General features: G+C 56.2%; 1 protein-coding gene across 1 annotated transcript; it reads right to left on the bottom strand.

Moving 5' to 3' along the window:
• Window positions 1–697: 697 nt before the first annotated feature.
• Window positions 698–12,648, bottom strand: TESK1 (testis associated actin remodelling kinase 1). The gene is made up of 10 exons (XM_063422280.1): window positions 12,259–12,648; window positions 5,328–5,449; window positions 5,141–5,189; window positions 4,786–4,932; window positions 4,522–4,604; window positions 4,095–4,185; window positions 3,782–3,865; window positions 3,237–3,326; window positions 2,926–3,076; window positions 698–2,684 (listed from the first exon to the last, which is right to left on the bottom strand). Exons 1-10 carry the CDS (start codon window positions 12,475–12,477, stop codon window positions 1,642–1,644), a joined length of 2,079 nt encoding a protein of 692 aa, XP_063278350.1. The 5' UTR covers window positions 12,478–12,648; the 3' UTR covers window positions 698–1,641.
• Window positions 12,649–24,780: the final 12,132 nt, after the last annotated feature.

Genomic DNA, 24,780 nt, shown 5'->3' with positions numbered 1-24,780 from the left:
TTTTTTTGCGCTAATTAGAAAGTAGAGCAACGACCTTTAGGGTCCCATGGTGTGATTGTGCTTTCAAAAGCAAAAGTTAACTCAGGCACTTGCAGCAGGCTGACGCTTTGTGAGACAACTCATCAGAACTTTAAATAGCTGCTACACATGTACACATGTGAAGATTAAGCAAAGTAGCCCTGATTTAACACTGTGGCCAGGTGAGAGCAGAGGAAGTTATGTTCAGCCATGTGAAAATGCTCTTGGTTTACAATGAGGCTGTGCGTGCCATATATAGTTGATGAACTGCTATGTGAGTGAGCTTGCATGAAGAGCAAAAGGGTGTTAAAGACAGGCGTTTGGAGGGGGCATGTGTCACTTGCCTCTCTTGTCTGCTGGCTAAACCCACATTACAGCAATAAAGAGACCCAGTTTGTCTGCTCTTTGTTTTCTTGTATACCACAGCAAACATGGACTCAAGAGCATGAACCCAAAGAACCTAAATAATGAAAGGGAACATGTTGAAACCATCTCAATCAAGATGGGCGCTTTAGGGGAATTGAGATCTTGAGCTGAGCCAGGTTGGTTTGCAGTCCTGGAGGACTGCAGAATGCACATGCAATGCCCAGTCTCCAGAATGCCCAGGCAAGATCATGCAACCTGCTGGGCCCAGATCTGATGTGCATCCAAGAGACAGAACCAGGAGTCTGAGTTGATGGGACATTCAGTTTTTAATGAACACTTCAAATAAGCTGGGTATATATTACTAGCAATTATTATTAATAATAATAAAAAACACAAAGAGTTCTGCATTCACCAGTGCATTGTGCAGGAGGGAGGAAAGCCGGCTCCCACCCTTGCCGGGGGCCAGGCAGCCTAGCTGTGCTGCCCACTGGCCCCATCCCCATGATGCCAGGATGACATCCTGGCCCCTCTGCCAGCATCCTGCTCCCAAACCTGCCTGCCAGGGGGATGCGAGGCGCTGTGCTGGCTCAGCACCCAACCCTCAGCATCGGTCAGGCAGGGACAACCCTAGTGCTGGCAATCCTCCCCGTGCACTGCCCACGGGCATTGCCCCTCTGCGGTCCCTTGCCCTTTTCTCCCCATGTCAGGGACTGGCTGTGCTCCCCACGCTTGTGGACAAACATGGCTTCACCCACCAGCCCCCCAGGATCCCCAAAAACATACATACACACGCTGACCTCTCTACCCCAGCCCAATCCCTCACCCGCCTGGGTGCAGGGAATTCCCAGTTCTCCCAAGGTAGCAGGCTCACTGTATACCCCTCTGCCAGAGCCTGCAGAGGAAGGGGGTCCTGGACCCAGGGCTTGAGCCCCGCGGCCCCCGCGGGGGACCAGCCCTGCCGCTTGGGGCAGTGCTTAGGGCAGCGGTGTTATTGCACTTTGGTCCCCAGCAGAGACCCAGCCCACCTCCAGGGTTCCCTGCAGATCCCCAAGGCTGATCCTGGTGGGGTGGGTGCCCGAGTGACTGGGCAGCGCTGCGGCAGCCATAGCACTTGGCACCTTGGCCACTGGTGGCCACCACATGCTGAGTGATGACAGACCGTGGGGATGTGCCAGGCCCCTGCACTGCCCAGTGCTGTGGCTGCAGAGAGGTGCAAGGGGCAGCTGGATTCAGCCCCACTCCCCAGGGTCCCCATTACTAGGACTGTGCCTCTGGCAGCTTCAGGCTGGGCTCAGCCAGCACTGGCCCTGGGGCTTTCTGGTGTTGGCCCCGATCATGGCAGATGAGGCTTTTGGCCTCGCAGTTGAGGTTCTGGTAGTGGGGCGGACTGGGCGCTGGTCGGTGGCAGATGGAGGCAAAGCTGAAGCTGAAGGGACTCAGGCAGCAGCCAGGGCAGGGCAGCACTTCGTCCTGCTCCAGCATGGCACCAGAGCTGTGCCCAGGCAGCATGGCCGAGTGCTCCGTCCGCTCCAGCGCCGCTGCACAGGAGATGCTGAGCTCAGAGGAGCCGTGCTCCAGCCCGCTGCCCCAGGCCAGGGGTTTGCTGACCATCACGTGGTTGTTGTTGATGAGAAGCCCGTTGGGGGCTCGCACATCTGGCTGCCAGGGCCGCGTGCCCGAGGATGCAGTGTGGATGAAGTTGCTGTTGAGGGGGGGTGGGGTGGGCTGCGGCGGCTCAGAGCTGTCTGGGCCACAGTCCATCTGCTCCTCTGCCCTGGAGCTGGGGGTGGAGGCTCCTCCCCACGCTGAGGGAGGAAGGAGGGTGGGGGGCTGGGGGTTGTCAGTGGGATGAGAGGACCCCACACCCAGCTCCAGGCCCCCCCGGTGGGGCAGCTCAGGAGAGGAGGGCAGAGAGTGGCACTTGCGGGGGCTGGTAGTGGGTGCTGAGAAGTCACACTGGACCTCCACAGCAGGCTCAGGTGTCACAGGGTCGCTGAGCTGCAGCGGGGCAGGGGGTGGCAGGTCGAAGGTGAGTGAGATGACCGACTTGCTCGGTGTATCGAAGAGCTTGATCTTCCCCCCCTTCAGGTCCTCACGCTGGGAGAAGGGGTTGACACGGGGGGATGTCTCCTTGGACCTGGCCCCACTGTAAGGCTCCAGCGGCCACAGCAGGGCAGGTGACTTGGAAGGGAACATGTCAGACTGGCTGCGGGACAGGTGCTGGTCTGGCTGCAGGTGCTGTGTCCCCAGCTCACGCAGGGGCGACTGCTCGGTGTGGCTGGCTGACCTCCTGGCCACTCCTGGGCATGGGCACAGGAGAGTGTCACCAGAAGCCAGCAGCTGCCCACATGGGGTGCTACGGGGTGCTGGGCACCCAACAACTTAGGGGAACACCCCAAGGGAGGAACAGGGACCAGCTCTATCCTGCAGACCTCACACACCCCTGTCTCTTTCCCCTACAGCTGATGGGGTAGGACAGGAAACTCCACACACCCCCATCTTTACACCCTGCTACGGCTTGTCCCCGAGGCGCCCACGTACCACTGAGTGTGGCTGAGGTTCCAGATGCAGGCAGACTCTCCCCGATGCTGAACAGGGTGCCCCTGGCACCCTCGGTGCTCAGCTGGTGCTGCAGGATGCTCTCCAGGCACTGCGTGATTTCCAGGAATGAGGGGCGGGAGGTGGGCTCCATCTGTGGGCAGGAGGGATTCCCTGTCAGGTCTGTGCCTCCTCAAGCACCCCAGGGAGCACAGCAAAGGTGGCTCCTTGCTCTCCCTGTGAGCAGGCAAGGCAGCCTGCCCTGCCCGCCTGTCGTGGCACGGAAGGGCGGTCAGTGGAGGTGGGAGTCTCACACTGCAGCAATGAAAAGCCAGCTGGAGGAAGGCCGCTGGGCAGTCAATTCCCACCATGGTGCGGAAAGTGGTGACGTCCAGACCAAAGTCCTGCACCAGGGAAAGGAAGAATAGTAAGGCTGGGTCTCCTGGGGCACCACAAGGCCCAGGGAAACTGACACGGCCTGGCCCCCTGGCCCCTGCGCTGTCACACAGGTCTGTGGATTTGGAAGCACCCCAGCTGGGACACAGCATGGGAGGATTCTGATGTCACCCCAAACTGGGCTAACGTTGGGGGATGCTAGGACACAGATACCACTTCTACTCTCTGTCTGAATCCAACTTCCCTGTTCTCCTTTTCAGCTCACTATGGGTTCTAAGGTTACTGGCAGAGACCATCCCTCCCTGGGCAGCAAGTGGGACACAGCACCCCGGCCCTGAGATGAGGGAGACCAGTCCAGCACTTGGATCTCTGCCCAACACAGAATGCCCCCCCTTGTTTGATGAAGTGGTCCCAGCCCCAGTGCTGCCACCCACAACATCCCCTGTTCCCATCCCAGGGTTACCTCAGTGCGGGGCAGGTAGTCGGGGTCAGCTGGGACACGAGCGATGGTCTCGCACAGGATGATGCCGTATGCAAACACATCGGCCTGCAGAGAGTGAGTGCGGAGTCATGGGGGTGCCCTGCAGCCCCGAGGGGATGTGCCCATTCTGCATGGCCACAGCCCTTCCCCTTCCTGCAGAGCCACACTGGGGCTCTGGCACCTCATCACCAGAGGGATGCCCAATTCCCTCCCTCTAGGTGCATCCCAGGACTGCAAACTCTGCAAACCATGGGCAGCACAAGGCTGAGTAAAGCCCCACATGGGGCAGCCTTACCTTCTCGTTGTAGATCTCCCCACGCAGCACCTCAGGTGCCATCCAGTACGGGGAGCCCACCACAGCTAGAGGCTCCTTCTCGCTGCCCTCACTAGGAGACATGGTAGAATGTCAGAGGCTGCCCAGTTTCCCAAACGTCCCACCTCCCATCCTCCTGCTGCAGCAGCCCAGCTCACCATCTCCATCTCCCTTCCTGGGCTAACCTTCCTCCATGCACCCTGCAAACTCCTCTCATCAGTCACACCACTCCCTTTTTCATTCCGTCCTAGCCATTCCCAAACTGCTCCTGGAGTCCCCCCTGCCAGGGACCACCTCACCACACCCATTCCTACCCTTTTAGCTGCATCCCCAACGTCCATCCCCCTCCAGCTTCTGCTCTGAGTGGGCTCCAGGGATGGGGATGGACAGGTGGATGCTGCCCACGTACCTGTAGGTGGGGATCTTTTCCGCCAAGCCGAAGTCACCCACTACAGCTGTGTAGCCACTGGCCTCGCAGCGTACCAGGCAGTTCTGAGGGCACAGGAGGATCTGTCACACCAACTGCACCCGCCCTGCCTCCCTGGCCACTGGTTTCAGGATGCCCCAGCACAGCACAGCCTCCTGCTCCCCAACACGCCATGCCTGGGGCAGCAAGGCAGCAACACGGGTATGGGACAACGAGGGCACTGCAGTGCCTTGGAACATCCCATACCTTGGAGGTCAGGTCGCGGTGGAAAATGCCCTTGGAGTGCAGGTAGCGTAGGCCATGGGCAATGTCGAGGGCCAGCTTGACACGCATGGACCAGGAGAGGGGCACAGGGCTGTCCAGCAGCTGCTCCAGGTTCCCACCGTTGATGTACTGGTGGCAAGAGCCGGACCATGCATCACAGCATCCCTCCCCCCATAACATCTCTCATCCTAATGTGTATTCAAACCATCCCGCACCACAGCCCCCCTGTAGGCCTTGCCTGTACATGTCACAGGCCAAGAATGTGTCCCCCTAGGTATCACTGTCCCTTCCCCAGGCTTGCAGGAACCCCGAGACTCACGGCTGTTGTCACTCTTACCTCTGTCAGTGCATGCAGCTGTCCCTGGTGCACACACACCCCCATGAACCTGTGAGGTAGAAGGGACCTGAGGGTGGCTGTGGCAGGGACCAGCCCCAAGAGCTTATCCAGCGTGAGCAGTAGCTCCAAACCCCCAGGCTGGGGAAAAGGGGGGCAGTGGAGCCGGCAGTGTGGAAGCAGGTTCTACCTGAGGATGTTGGGGTGGGAGAGGCGGTTCATCAGCTGCACCTCCCGCAGCATGTTGCCCCGGTTGCTGGTAAGCTTGTTCATCTTCAGCACCATGATCTGCCCCGACTGGCGGTGCCGCACCTGGAGGGGGAGGCAGGGAAGGCTGAGCCTTACGTACCTCTGCAGCCCCCATGGACACCAGGCTTCACTCAGCTCCCACCCCAGCCCCTGAGAGGGGAGCCAAGCATCCCATGGCACCCCAGAGACCAATATGGCTAGAGGAGCACTTTCCCCACATCTCCAAGCACTCCCAGTACTGATGACACACAGCCCCATCCCTCTTGAAGCACTCTGCTTGTTATGCTCCCTCCACCATGGTACACTGCCCTGAACACTCAAGAGGCAACAACAGCTCCCAGAGGCTGTGAGCCCAGCTTTACATTAAGGAGAGGCAGGTACAGGGTTGGGGAGCATCAGGGAAGACTGTTTTAGGGTTAGCACCACCCAGCCAGACCCTACCAGCATGGAGTGGAAAAAAGAGGGGGCACACTGCCCCTCAGAACCAGCTCTAGGTGTGGCCAACTGTAGTGCTGTAGTGCTTGACCCTAGTCTGGCAGGACATGGAGCCTGGATGAGCTGTATATTTAGCCAGCCCCAGCCCAACACTGTCATGCGATCTGGGGGCCTGGTCCCCCGCCAAGAACAGCAGCTGGAGCACGGCCAAGCACGGACACCCCGTCCATCTGCAGCTCCCTGGCATGTGCAGGGCAAGGGAAGAGCACGGGATGCCCTAACCTAGCACTGTTATGGGGGGCCAAACCCATCCTGAGGGTCTCCTCCTGAGCAGGTGTTGGGGGTGGGATGCCACCTCTGCCTTGAAGCAGCAGCTGCCCAAGGGGACAACCCAGTGGATCCCAGCTGCCCCCCAGAACACACAGAGCTGTGCATGGAGGCGCAGGCATTCCTCAGTGCTGCTGTCAGCTCCCTGCTCTTCTCCTTTTTAGTCGATGCTGGTTGAGACTCCTGAGCCAGTGCCAGCCCCTGGCCAGCCCCACAACACCCCCACAAGATCCCTCACTCCAGGGATTGCCTTCCCAGGCAAAACACAGGGGGTTGGCTGGAGGCAGGATCCCCAGCACCCCCATCCTGCTCACAGCTTGGCCCTTGTCCCCACCACGGCAGAGGGAGGCTGGCATGCTGGGGCCTCCAGGGCTTTCCTCTCACCCCATGGCTGGCATAGCTCCTGGGGGTGCATGCCATAATGGGGATCTATCCAGCAGAAAACACCCGTGGGATGGGGCAGCAGCTCCATCCCTTCAAAAGGGCATGGGGGAAATGAGATGTATATAATAGCTCTATGAAGATCCTTCCACATGTCTGTGTGCACTGACACCAAACCAGTCCCAGTCAGAGTAGAAGTGAGAGGGAATAGCTGTGCCGTGCCACCATCAGCTCATTGAGCTCATGGAGACACTTTGAATAATTCAGCAGACACCTGCCTGCAGGCACCCCGCTCCAGTTACACCTGCGTCACCTCCAGCCAGCCCCAGACAGCCAGCTGGCACTCCTGACCCACCGACAGGGGCCACGTGACAGCAGAGCTCAGAATGGACCCTGGACGAGTGGGAAGAGGACACCCCAGACACCTGCCACCCCTATCCTGGCACCCCACCATGCTGCACAGAGAAGGGAGGGTGGATTTCCCCATGCCTCCTCCTTGCTGAACACTGGACATACTGAGCTCCTGGGCTCAGGGAGAGCCTGCCCCAGGGTGACACTGCAGTGTCTCCTGTGGGGAGCACCCAGAGCGCTCCATCTCGTGGTGCTCCAAATCCTCCCTGCGCTCACCACAGCACTGCCCAGCAGCACATGGAACTGCTGCCAACACCATCCTGATGCCCGAGGAATCCTTGGTCACACCTGGACCAGGGGCAAGGGGCAACTCCACCCCATCTCAACTATCCCTGTCTTCCCTCCACTCCATCCTTGTCGGTGGGGAAGCTGAGACAGCAACAGAAACAGAAATTGGGCTCTCAGCCAGGCTTCAGTGCAGGCTTTAAGGAGGGGACCTGTGTGATCGAAGCACAGTCTCCCTTGGTCCCTCCAGCTCCCCATGGAGCCGGGGGTTGAGGAAGGCAGAGCCTGGACAAGGCCAGCAGAATCCACAGCCTTGCCAAGCCTCTGGCACTAGATGTTGCCCAGCAAAACCCACCACTCCTGACCCAGCTCTGCTGGTGGCAGTGCTTCCTTCCCTTCCCACGCCATGTGGGACTGGCAGGACTGGCTCGGTCAGTTTGGCTGGCACCAGTAGCTGCCAGACAGCAGGACCCGGCTGAGTGGCGCAGGCAGGCTCATCCCCGCCGGGACGGCTGGAGGCAGCACGGCTCCGGCGCCACGCGCCCACGTCAGGAATTCTGTGCAGCGTGCACAATGCTGGCACTCGGTGGCCATGTGCCGTAGGGCTGGCTGGCCAGCTCCCTGCCAGCAGCAGCGGCCCTGCATCAGGGAGCAGCATCTGGTGGGCACCAGCTAAGCCCCACACGGCCGGGAGGTGTCCGTGGCTTAATTCCTCATTAAAAAGCCACCTGCCACAGGAATAGGCTGAGTGAGGTCTGAGTGCAGTCATGGTGTTGGACCTTAAGACTGGAGGACAGGCAGCCTGGGGGAGGGAAGGTCTGGTGAAAGCTGGTTCTCCAGGAATTGTCCCAGGGATCCCAGAAGCTCCTGGCCAGTACAGCCCTGCCTCAGTATCTTTTTCTGTGACTCCATCCCCATGGGGCATGATGTCCTTGAGGCTGTCCAATATCCTGAGCTCACTTGCAAGGCCCTGTTCTGCCATCCCCCCTGCAAGTTCTCTGGCTCAATGCCAGCCCATACGTGGGACAGCAGAGAAGGAGTATGCTCCCTTTCCATGGCTCCCACAGGCACTGGCCAGTTAACCCAGTCTGTCCAGGTGCTCGCACCAGCCCAGCACCCTGGCTGCCCTCTGACACGGACACAGCAGCAAAGGGCACCAACCATGACTGCAGGGGGATTGACGCCCCCCACTAAGGGGGTTTCCTCCCTCACTGACATCCAGGGAAGGCAGCTGGCAGCACAACCTTCTCAGGCAGGAAGGTGTCCCCTCTCGCCTCTCTCATGCACTCTGGCATGGTGCCCAGGAATCCCAGCGCATTCCCCGGAGCTGAGCTCAGCCGGGCAGCCGTGTGGGGCTGCAGGGGGAGGGAAAGCCACTTATCCCCCACCCAGGAACAGGCAAGCCCTCACCCCTCCCTGAAGCTCCCTGGCACCCCACATGGCTGGTCCACTGGGCACTTCCTGGGGGTACTGTGGGTGAGCCAGGGTGCTGTGGCATGTTGGTCCCCATCCGATCTGCTGCCAGAACACAGGGCTGGGGGATGGGACAGACTGGCGGCAGCCCCAGCCTGGGCACAAGGGATCTGAGCTCTTTTAACAGCGGAAATTAGAGTCTTATTTAAAGAGCATGCTAATCAGAGCAAGCAGACAGCTTGCTCCCTCCCCACAGCCGGCACTCCTGTCTAGACGTGGGGCAAAGCTCCCTGACATCTCCCCACCCGGACGTCTCAGAGGTCAGCCCCCCTGCACTCCTCACTGGGACGACTTGGCACATTGGCCCCTCTCTGCATATTCCCTTGCCCCCTGCCCCACACCGGCAAGGCACAGTCACACAGGGACACTGTCCTGCACCCATCACCCCATAGAGTTCTGTGGGGAAGACAGGAGGAGGGACAAGGGAGCTAGCAATTCCCCTGTGGTAACTGTGGTAACCCCACAGCCACCCAAAACAGCTGCATCTGAGCTCACAGGAATCCCAGTAACACAACTGGGTGGGACTGGAAAACGTGCTCATCAAATGGAAAGGGCAGAATCAGCCAAGACAGACTTTCTCGGAGGAAGAGACAAAGCACCTGCTCGTGGAGAGTGTTCGAGCATCAGCAAACCCTACCTCCTCTTCTCCCAGGAGCGACACTGCAGGCACACCAGGGGCCAGGGCAGTGCCAGCATTGCACCGTGGGGACAGATCGCTGCTTGCCCTGACTGGCAAGCCTGGAGCATGCCCCGTGATAGAGCGTGAGAGGGCTGGCAGGTCTCCAGCTGGTCAGCACAACACGGTTCCTGTGCCCAGGACTCCTCAGCGGCAACTGCGGGGCCACGGCTGCTCCCAGCCTTGCCATGGCTGGCTGACCTTGGCTAATTCACTTCCTCCTTGCTTGCCTTAGTTTCCCCATCAGTGTCATGCTGCTTCATTCTGCTCTGTAAAGCAAGGCAAGGTCCCTGATGAAGGGCAGCAGATAAGAGGGAGGGACTTGCTCCATTAGTTGCACCGGAAAATTGGAATAGAAAAATCCCAAAGGTTGGTCAGGAAGCAAGCAGAGACAGGCAAGTGACAGTGATGCCAAAACCCTCTCCTGAGCTCTGCCCATGCTGGGAGCTGCTAATCCACACGAACACACACACAAAATGCCATGGAAATGGGGTGCTGGGCAGAGCACATCATAGAGCTGCATCCTGGGAAATGGCATTTCCAAGAGGATGTGCAACATCAGGGCATGAAGCTGAGATTCAGATGAATGAAGGCTTCTGGATACAGCCCCAAGGATGCTGCCCACTGCCCCCATATCTGCTGTTTTCTGTCTGTCTGAAGACAGCACATGGGAAAGTAAGAGAGGGATTTGGGGATGAGATGGCAACAGTGGTTTAAGGGCTGGAGAAAATGCCTGGCACAAACAGACCTGGCTCAATCTGCTCAGTCAATTGGAAATAGAGAGGTATCTTCCTCAATGTCTGTGTATCTGAATGGGGGGGCTAGTGCCTCTGGAATTGCACAGGGAAAGGCAATGAGAACCAGCTGCTCCAGAGGGAAAACAGCCCTGGTCTGCTGCACAGTGGGGGATCAGCTATGAACAAGCCGTGTGATAAAGAGCAGCGTCTTGTCACTGGTGTCTCCTGTTTGCTCTGGAGAGCCTTTCTGAGAAAGGTGCTTGACTTGGAGGGGCTAGCTTGGGACACCAGGACACTTGGGGCACTAGCTTGCACACACTAAGCCCTCTGGCTTTAGTGCTGAGAAGACAGTCAGACGCTTGTCAGCACCCTGCCAGGCCCTGGCTCAGATGCACACCAGGACTGAGCTACCTGTGCAGGGGCAGAGATGTCCAGGTCCCCTCCCTGTGCCCCTCACCCACCAAGGCTGGAATGATGTAGGACTCAGCAGCCACACAGAGGAGGCAGATTCAAGTGCCCACAGCCTTGGAAAGCTACAGAAGGAACAAGGGAGGTGGGAGGAAAATGGGTCCTGGGCTGCCCTGCCAAGCTCCGTCCTCCTCACAAGCTCTGGCGGCCAAACCCCAGCTCAATCCCAGGCCTACCCCACCATCCCGCTGAGCTCTTGGACTCAACCCACCGCACGAGCACAAAGCCCCATCTGGCCCCCTCCTGTCCTTGCCTCCTTGCCACCATGCACACATGTCAACTGCTGATCCTGATCCCCTTCCCACTCCTCAACCTTTGCCAATCCCCCAAATCCTACATGCCAGTGGCCTCACAAGAACCTAAACAATTGTATGGGAGAAGGAGCATTTTGTGGCTCCTGCAGAGACTGGGAAAACAAACAGCAAGGCAAGAAAAGACCATGGCCTCACTGAGACACGGGAGCATCCATTATTAAAGAGCCATATCCACGCCTGACATTATTAAATGCCTCCTTGTGCTTCAAGGTGCTGCTGTGCACTCCAAGCCAGAGATCAATAGCAGGAACCCAGCCAGAAGGGAGGTCATGGCTCCACTGGGAGCTCCAGGAGGGAGCATGGGGGAGAGGGACCTCTCTGCACACTCTCCATGGCCCCTCACAGAACACCTCTTTTGTGGCTGAAGAGGAGACAGGTCTTGGGGTCTCCCTGCTGAGTGGGGAATGGTGTCAGGGCTGGAGAGGGACCCTAGGGTACCGTCAGGATGTGAATGCCCGGTTGTGCTGCCTGTGACCCCACAGACTGTGGTGGCAGGTAGTGGGCATTGTGCCCAGCCCGAAGCTGTGTTTTGAGGGATAAGAAACCACTAGATCACCACTTAAGGGCAGTCCTAGCCCAGTGGCTTATGGCACCTTAAGTGATGCCGAGGCTCAAAACAACACATGCACACACCTCCCCTCTGCCGGAGAGGTGGTGGTGACATCGAGGCACAGCCCTTCGTCCCCAGCGGTAGTGCACTGGGCTGGCAGGATAATGCCACCATGCACCTCTGCCTCACTGTTGGAGACCCTGAGCTCCCCACCAGCATTCACACACCCCTGTCCAGGGCACGGGCCACACACAGGCATCCCCACTCTGACAGTCCCAGAGGGGATGGAGGACAAAGGCAGCACTGGGAGACCAGCCAGGAGTCAGCCCCGTGCTGTTGTACAGCAGCACACCCCTGCCCCACAAACACCTTCGTGGGGCTCCCGTGGGTAATCCTGCACATCACCTGCTCAGCAGGCCAAGCAACGCCAGACATCACCTTGGAGTGGTTAGGAACGCTGCCCGGATTCCCTGCCACCGGCACACCCTGGGTGGGCTCGCTTGTCCAGCCTTTTGACAGGGGTCCCCGGGGCTCGGCTGCCCGCCACCCGACCCCTCGCGCAATCCAGGGCGCAGCGCTGGGAGCGCTCAGCCTCCCCGGCTGTAAACAGAGCCGGCGCTCCCCTCCCCCTGCTCGGGGGGATGGAGGCACAACGCCCCGGCCGGGACGGGGCGAACAGTGGCGTCCCCACGTCCCCTCCGCACAGCACCGCCTCGAGCACCGCCAGCCTCGCCCGGCTGCCGGGGCTGGAGGGGGGGCACCACCGTGCCCAGCCGAGGGCGCGGCCGGGGCTGCGTTGTTGCCGCGGTCCCGGGGGACGCCCGATCCCGGCGGGATGCCGCGCGGACCTCCATCCCCGCTCCCGCCCTGCACACCTTGAAGACCTCGGAGAAGAAGCCGGCCCCTATCTTCTCGCAATAGAAGTCGTCGATGCGCGCCAGGGTGGAGACGGCGCTGCGCAGCGCCCGGTACGAGGAGGGCCGCAGCCGCCCGCAGCCCGGCCACGGCCCCGCCGCCTCCCCCTCGCCCTCCCCGGGCCGCCGCGGCAGCTTCTCCCACTCCATGTCGGTCCCGCCGAGCACCCCCAGCGCCATTCACATCCCCGCCGGGGCAGCCGCACTGCCGGGGCGCCGCCGCTCTCCAGGCGCCCGGGGCGATGCTAGCGGCGGCGGCGGCGGCGGCGGCGCGGGGCGGGCGGCGCTCCGGGGCGCTCCGCGCTCATGGCCCGGCGCCGGCGCCCCCCCGACCCCTGCCGCGGCCCGGCGCTGCGCCTCCGCCGCCCCGAGCGCTGGCACCGGCGGGGCGGGGCCGGGGCGGGGACAGCCCTTAACTCCTTGGGACCCGCCGCCGTCGCCGCCGAGCCGGCAGGAGAACCCTCCACCACCCTGCCCCGCCCCGCCTCGGCGGGCAGCACGGGGCCCTGAACGCCCCGATGTCCGCGTCCACCGGCACCGGCCTCCGGTGGGTACCGAGAGGGCGTCTCCCCGAGGTGTGCTGTGAGGCCCTGAGATCCCGGGGCACAGCTTGGGCACACCCTACGGACACAGGGCTTTAACTGTCCCCAGTCCCTGGATAGGAGTCCTATAGGTGTGGGAGTCTTCCTCCCCTGGGTTCCACCTGGATTCACACTGTAGGTGCGGGACTTCCTTTCTCTCCTGGGCCCTGCCGGGATTCCCTGTTTAGCTGCGGGACTCTCTTTGTCTTCGAACACGCAATCCCTTATGGATGGACAAAAGGCATGGAGATCTGATCTGATTTTCCCATACATCCAGCCCCACCCTATACAGTGTCGTGGGACCAGTTCCCCCATAAAATAGCTGTTGGCAGTTTGAGCCCCAGCTCGGGGGGGCTTGAGATCCAGTATAGGCTTGGATCTCTGCACAGGGACTCTGATTCTCCCTGTGCACCCGGCCTGGATGGTGTCCCAGGAGCAGTGGGATCTGTCATGCCGAGCGGCAGGGAAGTGCAGCCTCTCGGTGACAGCATGCCTGCTGCCTGTTGCACCCTTTCGCCTTCTTTGTTTTCCTGAGCTCTTCCACTTCTCCCTGGCTTCCTTCTGCTTCCTGCTCCCTCACCTCAGGCTTTTTGCCTGCTCTGAGGCTGATCTGTCCTGTCCTTCCTGCCCAGGGACTTTCTGCAGCTGGATCTGCCCTTGCTCAGTCCCACACATTTTGCTGACACTCTCTTTGGCATCCACCTACCTGTGCTGGCGCAGCCCTGCCCCAGCCACCTCTCTGGGCACTGCAACAATCCTGACTCTGTAGCTCCCCTCAGACAGCTTTGCTCCAGCTGTTTCCCGTGTGGTAGGACTGGCTGCACATGTTCTGCACCACTCTAGCTTCTTTTCCTGTTGGGAAAAGAACCCACACAGAGTATCTCCTGGTGTGGCATTTTTTGGCTAGTGCTTGATGCCAGGTGCCACCAAGCACAGCATAAACACCTTGGACCATGGGCTGGGTTTTCCTCCTTTTCTCAGGAGAGACAACAACCCTGTGGGCTTGAGCAGGGAACTGTGCCCTGGACTTATTTATAACAGGAACAGTGCCCTGCCCTCCCCCTAGGAATTCATGGCATTCCTGCTTTTCCAGGCCTGCAGAGGGAGTGGGTTTGTGCAGGGCAAGTTTCCTACATGTGGGGAGGCAGAGGCCGGGGACAGGGCTCTGCCAGTCCCTGTCTCACGGGGTCTGAGCCATCTTTTTCCTCACCAGTACCACTCCAGCCTGCCAGGCTGCTGGATGTCATGTGCCAGGGAAACTTTTGTAGCCATGCAACAGGCCACATTCTTAGGTCCTCAGCCTCACATGTCTGCCCTGCTGACAAAAGCCTAAACAATGACAGGAGCAGCTCCATGGATGAGAGAAGAGAACAGCATCTGCCTGTGTGGACAGGAGGCTGCAGTCTGTGCCCTCCCACCCTGGTGTCCAGATGCAGCTGCTCAGATGGATGGCACTGGGTACCTACCTGGGCTCAGCCCTGGCACCTGGAATGTGAGCATGCTGATGCACCCACAGCCCAGTGACCAGCTCCTCGGTCAGGTGGGACACTGCTCAGAGAAGCACTATCTGAGAGAAGCCAGCTCAGCTGGGGCAACAAGGGGAGCCTCTCCCTTCCACTTCAGTGCAGCAGATTCCTGATGGTCAAAACACCACAACCGAGATGGGGAAACCTGGTGAGGCATCCTGAAGGCAGAAACTCAGGACCACTGCCTGATCAGAGCTCCTGCTGCTCACAAGTGACTGGGTTTACATCCAATTAAGTTGTAATGGATAAATTAAAACCCTAGAGATGGCTCTGACTGTGGAAATTGCTGCTGCAGGATTTGCAGTCCCTTCTCTCATCAGCAATAGTAACTCTACTGTGCTATTTCCATCATGCTCTGCTCCTGCCTGGCACAGCAGGGCTGAGCTGAGACATGGCTAAAAGTCTCCAGTGGCCCAAATCCCTCCCATGGTGCAGGCAAGTACACTGAGCAGCTGGGTGCAAAGTCAGGCTGGGCTGAGCCTGCAGCAAACCCTGAATTAAGCTCCTCAATCCCTGGTGAGGAAAAGCAGGAAGGAGGTGTCCCTGGCTGTACTCTGCTCACGTGGATCTGCAGGGGAGAGAGGAGGGGGGCTTTGTCCTCTTTGCCCTTTTCTTTCTGGGCTCTCCACCCTTTCTCTCCCATAGGGAAAAAGGCTCAGGGATTAGTAAACATCTTCACCCTGCCTGCTGGGAATGGTGCATCACCCAGGCAGAGCTGGGGTGGGAGCTTTCCAACAGCCGAGGGAAGCTGGAACTGTAGAAGTGCAGGGTTGTCCTGGAAGGATCAGGGCACACTGCAGGTGTCGGATGGCCAGGCTCTGTGCAGAGCAGTGAGGGATGCAGGGGCTCTCCACACAGAAAACCTGGTCCTTGCTGCACTCCCACCTCTATTCCACAACAGCATCTGTGGCACTGGGGTTCTTGCAGGACAGCTCTGATTGGGATGAGCCAACAGTAATCCACCCTGACCAAAGCCTTGCCCTGCTCAGAGCCCCAGAGCCAGAACTTTGTGCAGTATGTGCAAGAGCCCATCTATACCCGAGACTCCTCTGCAAATGATCTGGAAAATCAATGCCTGCTGCCAGGGGTGTGCTGCCAGAGCAGGCACAAGGCTAAAGTGCACGAGGGTTTTCCAGCCTGAAGAGGCTGTGCAGACACAGGGGTGAGCAGGACAAAGATCACTGGCTGACGCAAATTACTCCCTTTGGTGCTTGTCTCCTGAATGTGGGTGGAGCCTCTTGGTCCCAAGTATCCTCTTTCCTTCTGTGCTAGAAGATCTCTGCTCTTTTCTCACACTACCACACATCCCCCTGCAGATGTCCACACCTCACCCCCATGTCCTGTATGTTATCCAGCTCCCTGCTTATGAGATGACTATTCCCTGAAAAACATCTCATGCTTCTGCCCTGTAGGAAATAGGAAATGAGGGCCCAGCAGGTGCCATTACACAATGACAGAAGGCTTGATCAGTATGAGGAGCCCAGGGTACATGGGAGAATGTTGCAGCCCCAGCCTGGTGATGTCCAGCAGCACCCAGTCCAGGTGATGCAGCGGGGCTACATTTCCCAGTGTATTGTGTGCTGCTGAGCCCAGCAGGGCTATCCATGTTCCACACCTAGCACCACAGCTGCAGGCTGCAGCAGCCTTCATCCAGCTGCCAGCAGGGACTGGCAAGGTCCCTGCTGTGCAGGCACATTGCTGTGCCCCCCTTGCCTCCCTGTCACTCCAGCTGCAAAGCCATTAAGGGATTGTGTGCAGCATGAGGGCTGCAAATATTTGTTGTGTCATTAATATTCTTCCAGCATAGTCAGCACAGCACCTGGCAGCATTTGCTCACTGCCTCCTGTTATCTCTTGTCGATGCTTCTCATGCCTGGGTACCGGTGCTCTGACATCCATGGAGACAGAATCCATATCCATCCCTGTCTCATAGTGCTGGACACTGATTTCAGCTCCCTGCTCTGCTTCTCCTCAAGCAAACACCAGTGCCTGTGCCTGGGGGGCACTGTTTTCTGAACCCAGCAGAGTGCCTGCCTGCTGGAATCCCCATAGGGAAAGTGAAATTGAAAACATTGAGAACACTGATAAAAGAAAGCCAGCCATCACCTGTGAAAAGGAGGGACAGGCAGCATCACGTGTAACCAAAGGTGATGTGACATGCAGCCACGTGAGCACACCTGCACAGAACCACAGAGTGATTTGTGCTGGAAAAGACCTTAACAATCATCTTGTGTCAGTCCCTCTGCCGTATGAAGGAATACCTTGTACAAAACCAGCTTGCTCAAAGTCGCATCCAGTCTAGCCTTGTGCACCACCAGGGTTGGAACATCCACAACTCTGGGCAACCTGATCCAGTGCCTCACCATCCTCATATGGATTTTTATGTTCCTAATATCTAATGGGTATCTAAACCCTAACCCCAAACTTACTCTTTTTGAGTTTGAAGCCACTGCCTCTTGTCCTATCCCTTCACAGTTCCTATAGAAGTCTCTCTAGTTTCCCTGTAGGCCCCCTTTAAGATACTGGAAGGTTGCTATGAGGTATCCACACAGCCCTCCCTTGAATGCTGAACATCCTCAACTTTCTCAGCCTGTCTTCATAGGGGAGATGCTCTAGTCCCCTTATCAGCTCCACAGTCCTTTTCTTGACTTGCTCCAACAGTTCCAAGTCCACATTCTTTTAGTGAGTAAGGACCTTCACAGATCACCAGGAGCTGGTCACTTCATGCTAGGTATGGCCACCATTTCCAGTATTACCCATCCTGCTCCTTAACCAGCCTGAATACCTTATCTCGCAATACCTGGCTCTGCTCCTATCCTTCAACACTGCCCAGCAGATAACAGGGCTTTTCCTTGTCCTCTTGACCTGGACCTGGGAAATGTGGCTCTCAGCAGCTCCACACTCCAGGAAGCTGTGTCAGCCTTTCTCCATCTCCTACATCTTGCCAAGTAATTAGTAATACTCCCCATGGACTTTGCAGCACACCTGTAGGGCCCGTGTTTCTGCCAGATGTGAGCCAGGAACACAGATGCCAAGAACCTGGTCTGGTGTCCCTGCAGTGCTGGGACAAGTGGAGCCATACTAGAGTGGACTGGCCTCAGACTTGGTGGTGCCTGTGACCCAGAGGACCAGTTGTAGGAGAGCAGGCGTCCTGGTTTCATCTGGGATAGAGTTCATTTTCTGTCTAGTAGCTGTTTCAGTTCTGTGATGGATTCAGTATGAGAATAATGTTGATAACACACTGTTTCAGTTGTTGCTCAGCAGTGCTTAGCCGAACTCAAGCACTGTTCCATTTCCCATGCCAGTGAGCAGCTGCACAAGAAACCAGGAAGGAGCATGGCCAGGAGAGCTGACCCAAACTGGCTAAAGGGATATTCTATGCCAAAGAACATCATGCCCAGGAGTCGCTGATAACTGCTGGGTACCAATAAGTGGCTGGTGAGCAAGTGTGTTGTGCCTCATTTAATTCACTCTGTTTTTTCCCTTCTCCTTTTAATTACAATTATAATTTTAATTTTTTATTATTAACAACAACAACAACATTGTCTAAATTATTAAACTGCTCTATCTCTACCCACAAATTTTATTTTTCCTCCTGAATTTCCTCCCCACCGTGACAGAGGGAGGAGAATGAGTGAGAATCTGTGTGGTACTGAGTGGCCAGATGCGGTTAAACTGTGAATCAGGGCAGCCAGAGCCTTCACACATGGTTTGTCACTGCCCTTTGATCTGTATGGCTTGGTGTTGCTGCAGGGAGGAACTCAGAAGCAGCACTGCAATGTGTAGGGAAAGTCTGGTGAGGGCATGCATATCTCAGTACAGTGCCTGCCAGAAACCCTACAGAGCACACCCACATGCCCAATTCACCCCAGAGATCCTGACACTAACAAACCACCATCCTCCTCCTTCCCCTGGCTTCCTTACCCGTCTCAGAAATGACAAAAAGAAAACCTTCTGGGAGAAAGCAATGCCGGAGAACCGTTCCCCTCTGAGCACTGAGCTTCTGTTTGGGAAGGATGCATCCTACCCCAGCCCCATCAGCGTGGGTGACAGAGCCAGTGGTCACTCATGCTACACCTGAGTGAGTAACTTCTTGGCCTGCCCGTGGTCCTGTAATCATCCACACCATGCAGTTTTGTTTCCTGACACAGCTATGGCTTGAGCAGGTTAAAGGGAGGTCATTGCTCAGACTATTCACAAGAGAAAACCTGGACACAGCCACCTCCAGGCAAAGAATTTATCTGTATGCCTGTCCTCCTGTGTCTGTTGCCTTCCCCTTTGGTTTCCCCTCTCTGTGCCAGGGCACAGGAGAGCAGTGTGACCATGCTGTACTCTAAATGCCCATGGGAGCTCTTCAGCTGGAGGTCACCATTGCCACAGCCACATGTGGGCAGTGATGCTGTGTCCAGGTGCTGAAGGAGCTGGAAAACAAAGAATCAGGTCTGGTGCACTAGAAAACTGGGAGCTCCCTGTGACTGTAGTCACTTCCTAGCCCTTCCCCATATCCTTGTGCCCTTTCCAGGCAGGGCAGGCTGAGGCAGCACAGGCTGGAGCATGGCCTCCCAGTGTGGGGAGGGAAGGCAGCTGTGCCATGTTTGTTGAGGAAGCTGCCACTTACAGCCAATTCAATCACAGCTCTTTATTGCTTCCCCCAGCTGTTGAAAATCACATTATGTTTGGTAAGCTCCGTGAGCAGCACTGCCAACCTTCCTTGTGTCCTGTCTTCTTCCATGAGTCCAGGCACCCTGGCTGCTGAGGAAGTGCATCAGCACACTCCATGGGGCCCAGGATGAAAAACCTGCACCTAGGCATACACAGATGGATCTGGCATGGACAAGGTGTACTGGGATTTTCCATGAAAACAATGGCAAGGGAAGAGGGTGTGTGTTGTTCTGAACAGGGACATCTCAATAGCATGACAGCAAGAACACAAGGCTATCCATAGACAGCAGCCTTGTACTCCACAGTGGGTCAAAAATGGGGAAAGAGGGTGGATCCTCCTTGGCTGTCTTAGTTTTGAATGTGAGGCTGATGGTCCCAGGTCAGCAGCACGACAAGCAGAGGATACTTGAGCCAGGGCAAATGGCAGCAGGTGGGATGTATTCCGGCTCCAGCACAAGGCAGAGCTGAGACAAATGGCGCAGGGCTTTGATCCTACTGTGTCCTGCATGCTAGAGCCTGGTTCCATTAATACCTTTGATTACCGTGACCTCATTTCTGTGTCACCTGTGCCATAGGTGGCCTCTCACCCCACCCTGCAGAGCCCTTGTTCTACAGTGGCCAATTGCACCGGCCCTGGGCTGATTGGTCTCTGGGGGATAATTACAAGAAGAGACACCCGGTGCCGCAGGCTGTGGGTGAGCCAAGTGTGTCACCACCAGCCCGGTCCTGAGATGCAAGTCACACCACGATGCATGGCAGGCCCTTCCTTATGGGTCATTCAGGAGCACCTCTGTGAATGCCCCGTAGCCTGGACTCTCACAAAAAGGGATCATAAAAGGCATTTTTCTGCTGGCTGAAGGGACATAGGGCTCCCCACAGTAGGTTGTGGCATGAGATAGGATCTTCCTTTTTCCCCCAGGTCTGCTGTGATGCTGCTGCAGGTCTGCTCAATATCTTGACCTTGGACTGATCTTGGGCTGGAACACACATGGCTGTATGCACGTATTTATGCAACAAAGGGCAGCTGCTCTCTAAGCTCTGGGCACTGTGCCATCCTCACCACTCACACTGACTTACCAGGACATTGTGCCCTCTTCTCTCCTCTCCTCCCCACCTGCCCAGACTCTGTGGAGGATCATTCCATCACAAGCTTTGGGTAGGAGCTGAGTGCTGGGGAGGACAGCACGCTTTTGGGCCTTCTGCAGGGCCACACACAGAGGAAAGGGGTGAGCCAAGACCTTGGATACCAAGGCATTCCAGTATCCCATGTCTGAAGGAAGGTGTTTTGGGGAGATATAGCATTCTACTGATGGCACCTGCAAAGCCAGGACATGGACAGGCATCCCGGGATATGTCAGGTAGGAGCTGTGCCAGCTCTGTATCCCACTGGCAGCAGTGATGTCTCCCAATGCACCATTGGTGCAGCACCAGGTAGGATGATGGGGTCTGAAGACCACAGAATACCAGATAGCACCACCAGCTGGGCCACCTTATCCCCTCCACCAGGGCAGTGGCTTCATTTCACTGGAGAAACATTTGACTTTTTTTCCCCTTTTCATATGGTTCTTTTTGGGATCAGTATATTTTAAGCACTTCTCTCTTCCCAGATACCTGATTGGCATTTGGGGTTTCTCAGGATCTACTTTTCTTTGGAGGCTGCACAGGCTGAGAACTGTAAAGGGGAAGTCCAAGGCCGTTGTTTAATGGGATAGAAGGAGATACTCCAGGCTCCACCAAAGACTCCATCAGTCCTCTAGGAAAGAGAACTGTGATGACTGCGGTCAGTGCATGGGGTGGGGTGCAATGGGAGCAATGCAGGGAGGCTTGGGCAGTGAAGGAGATGCAGGGTGAAAGGCTTGTCAAGGAGATAAAGAGCTGCTCGGGCAGCTGGAGAGACCACAGGCACGATATGCCACCTGTGATGGAGAGCAGATGGTGGGAAGGGGGTATAAAACAAGAGCAGAAAGAGCAGAACAGGAGCTCTCATCTTGGTGCAGAGTCCTTAGGCAGCAGGGTTCGGGGGAAGTTAGTCTGACCTGAGGTACTGCCCCAAAGCTTAAAAGTCACACCTCCTGCAGTTAGCCATGTCCCCTGTCCAAGAACCAAGGTGGGATGTGTTGAAGATGCTTCTGGGGATGGAAAGAGGAATGGCTGGGCCAGATGTGGAAATGCTTGGATGCCAAAGTTGCAAACCCCATTTTTGAGCACGTCTTCCTCAAACCAAAATGCAGCATCCCAGCCCCCCGCCCAGGCTTACTCCACCCTGCTCCCAGCTGTGAACTGCTTATGTCCAATTTTATATGCTAAAAATATCTTTCTGGGCAGTCAGCAAATGTGCAGCCAAATGGGAGATGTTGGCAGTCTGAGCATGAAGGGGATTTGGGGTGTATTTAAGATTGGTGCGGGCTGCAGCACCAGGCCAGGAGGGCCTGGGTGGCCTGGGCAGGGGGCAGTGGGCTGGCAGATTTCCAGAGGGACCTGCATGATGGTGGCAGTGCCAGGGCAGAATCTTGCCTAGCTTGCGTGGGAGAAGGCATGTGCAAGTGAACTCACAAAGGTGGAGAGATGCCCCCTGTCATAGTAAAGTGATTATTCGGCCCTCAGGGCCTACCCCTGCTCTGCCCAGCACCCAGGAATGCCCTCCTGGGAACTCTGTAACATGCTGGGCTCTCCCCAGCTCTGCTCTCAGCACAGGTATATTGGATCAGACCTGGCAGCTCTTCAGGCCACCATAGGAGCAGAGATGGTAGCCTTGTGCTAGCCTTTGTAGCCTTGGGTGACCAGTTGCACAAGAGGGAGTCCCTGCCCCTGCCACTGTCACCAACAGGGTAATAACAAAGGTGCCCCAGTGCCGCCCCTCTCTTGGGCCAACAAAGCTCCCTGCAGACTTCCCAGATATTTTAGGTCCAAGGCAGACCATGATAACTGATCATGACCAGGCTGTCACCTGTCATGATCAGGGCTGATCCCTCTGCACCCCAGAACTACTGGGTCTCCCCTTACTCTCCTTGTGCCCATAGGTCTGGGGTTTTACCCCCAGCACTGTAGATGAGTTGTAGGGGTTTAAGATGTCTGTGTTCTATCCTCATTTTGGGAAGGGGGCTGGAGGGTTCCTAATTTCAGGGTGGCATGGAGTGTGGGGCATTGTCTCGTTGATGGCATTGCAGCATCCCTCTGTGGAAGGAGGTTTGGGCCTGGTGGTTGGGAAAGTCACTGGAAGTGTGAGGAATAACCCACAGCAGGGTTCAAGACTGGGTTCTAGCTGGATCCTGTAGGCATTTTCCAGTTCTCCCTGCCAGAATATGCTCTAGGTTCTGGAAGCACAGGCTGCAGCCCTGACTGAGGCAGACTCTGTATCCTGGAGAGGGACCAGCATGGTGTGGGGACCCAGACCCTGAGGTCACACAGGATCATGTGCTTGTGCTGTGCAGGGAAACAGACCCCTTCCTGGCTTTCCCAGCGATGAATCTTCCCTCCTTGAGGGTGGGCTGGGCTACCCTCCTCAGGCCTGAGCCTGACCCAGCAGCTTTGGGTTGACATCCCAGCCTGGCTATAGCCCCCCTGACCATCATCTGACAGCATTGCCTATAGGTACAACCCACACTGGACTCCCTTGGGAAAGGTGTGAGGTAGGGAGATGGATAAGACCCTAATATACTACAGTTGTTTGTGAGTTCTGACACTGTAATAGACTTTACTATAGGGGAACATGGTGGCTGTGTTAGCAGTGCTTTCCACAGAGCCTGATTCTCAAAAACCACAGCTACTTCTCCTTTTCCTTGTGGTTTTGTGGATGGTTTTGAGCCCCCAATATTCTTCTCTATCAGAAGTAAATCTGATTGTAAATTTCAGGTGGTGTGGGTTTTTCTCTCCTCAGTCCAAAAGTCTGAGTCCTGATAGGTCTTCAATGACTGATTGGACCTTCAGGAAACAGACTATCAATCACATTTGCAATGATATTGAGGCCAATGCATATGGCTGAGTGTGCTGGCTTTCAGTATTCAGCATTTTTCTAGTGGATGCTATACACCAAGAAAACAAGAAATCTCAAAACCATGACAAATTTCTAGGGACGGGAAGGCCAGACACAGATTTCTTCTCCCCTCAGGACAGGGGCAATAGGAGGCCACATGTGAATTTTTGAAGCTTGGCTGTTAAATTCCATTGGTTTTGCTTCTTTCACATACCAAAGAGAATCAGTGAGAGTGTCTGTATCTAATCCTGAGATTTTATCAGAACATGACCCAGTGAGTGCTGGCTATGGCCATCCTCCTGGGCGCTTGCACCATTGTTCACTGCACAGGAACAAGAAAAACCTGGTTCCCAAAGGACAGGGATCCACCAAGGAAACAAGAAGGACACGACTTAGTACTGCTGTTCCTCTTGCTGAAAGCTTTCTGAAAGACTTCGCCCATTAACTTCACAACAGCTGCATGTGACACAGCTGGACTTGATGTAATGGTGTTCTCAAATGGACCTTAGGAGACAGCTAGCATACAGAAAGCCCTCAGTGTTGCTGGTTTACTGGGATAATGCAGATACGTACACCAAACACTGTCCTGAGTCTGGTGGTTCCTGAGCAAGGATCTGCCAGGGAACTCTGGGCCAACGAGTGGTGAAAAACACCTTGGGTGACAACACCCATTCCCAGAACACTGATAGTGTTGCACCATAAGGCAATTATGCCTGTCTATCTAGGCAAACACAGAGAGAGAGAGACTCTGTAAAGCACAGAGTTGAAAGAGGAATGGCCCAGGAGAGCTGCAACAGCACAGGGAGTCAGGACTCATGGAAGCTTGAAGTCGTGCAAGAATTTGTGAGCTGAAAAGGGGTTCAGAGAAGAGCTTGGTGGTGACATCTGAAGGGACAGGAGACTGGAGGAGTGTGAGCATGCCCCAAACAGAGAGCATTTAGGGAACTCTCTCCCATACCCAAAGACCCTACCTGATCTCAACAGTAACAGGAACAAGACACCTCCATCCATCTCCAGGAAGATCCTCTTATCCCCATACAGTCCACACTGTTCTTGTCAAGTGCTTCCCATTCTAAAAGGCACTGATAAAGAGCAGCTCAGAGCAGGAAAGGTTTGGAGAAGTAAGGAAAAAAGAACACTTGCATTCAGGAGCTTGTCTGATCTGGAAACTCTACTGGTGGGATTCAACAGCAAGAATGTTCAAGGATTCAAGAATTAATCAGTTCAAGGTAATAAGAAGAGAGATTTTTGGAAGTATTTAAAGGATATGTAGATGTGGTATTTAGGGACATATTTTACTGGTGGCTTATTGTGCTGGCTTAGTGGTTAGATTTGATGGTCATAGAATGTTTTCCAACATAAATGATTCCATGATTTGAAAGAGAAAGTGATGCATGATGAGAGCAGCCTAGGGTGGCCTTGGGCACATTAATCAGGGGTGTATTCTTCAACATCCTCCACTGGATCCAGAAGGAGAGGGGAGAGAGACAGATGTGACAATGTTTTGGAGGTGCTTGTGGGAGCAGGGCTGTGGGAGCCTGAGATAGCCAGGGAAAAGACTAGACTAAGACATGGGAGACTGCATGGAGCCTGTCTGTGGAAAGATGTATGAGAATCAACACTGAGTCTGGTGGGATGCTCTCTTTCCAAAGAGGAAGCTTCTTGCACCACACGTGGTTTCCCTGTGGGTCTGTCTCATTTCTGTGTGAGCACCTCTCCCGTGTGGGGTTGAACAGACACAT

This window comes from Prinia subflava, chromosome Z, assembly GCF_021018805.1.
Source record: "Prinia subflava isolate CZ2003 ecotype Zambia chromosome Z, Cam_Psub_1.2, whole genome shotgun sequence".
In the NCBI taxonomy this organism is placed as follows: Eukaryota; Metazoa; Chordata; class Aves; order Passeriformes; family Cisticolidae; genus Prinia; species Prinia subflava.
This window is presented reverse-complemented; position numbering and strand designations above follow the sequence as displayed.

Excerpts from the sequence above, each read along its gene's own strand:
- TESK1 (XM_063422280.1), bottom strand. The coding sequence starts at position 12,477 with ATGGCGCTGGGGGTGCTCGGCGGGACCGACATGGAGTGGGAGAAGCTG. Across the intron at positions 4,186-4,521 it reads GAAAAGATCCCCACCTACAG|TGAGGGCAGCGAGAAGGAGC; the intron begins GTACGTGGGCAG and ends CATGTCTCCTAG. Across the intron at positions 2,685-2,925 it reads AACCTCAGCCACACTCAGTG|GAGTGGCCAGGAGGTCAGCC; the intron begins GTACGTGGGCGC and ends GCCCATGCCCAG.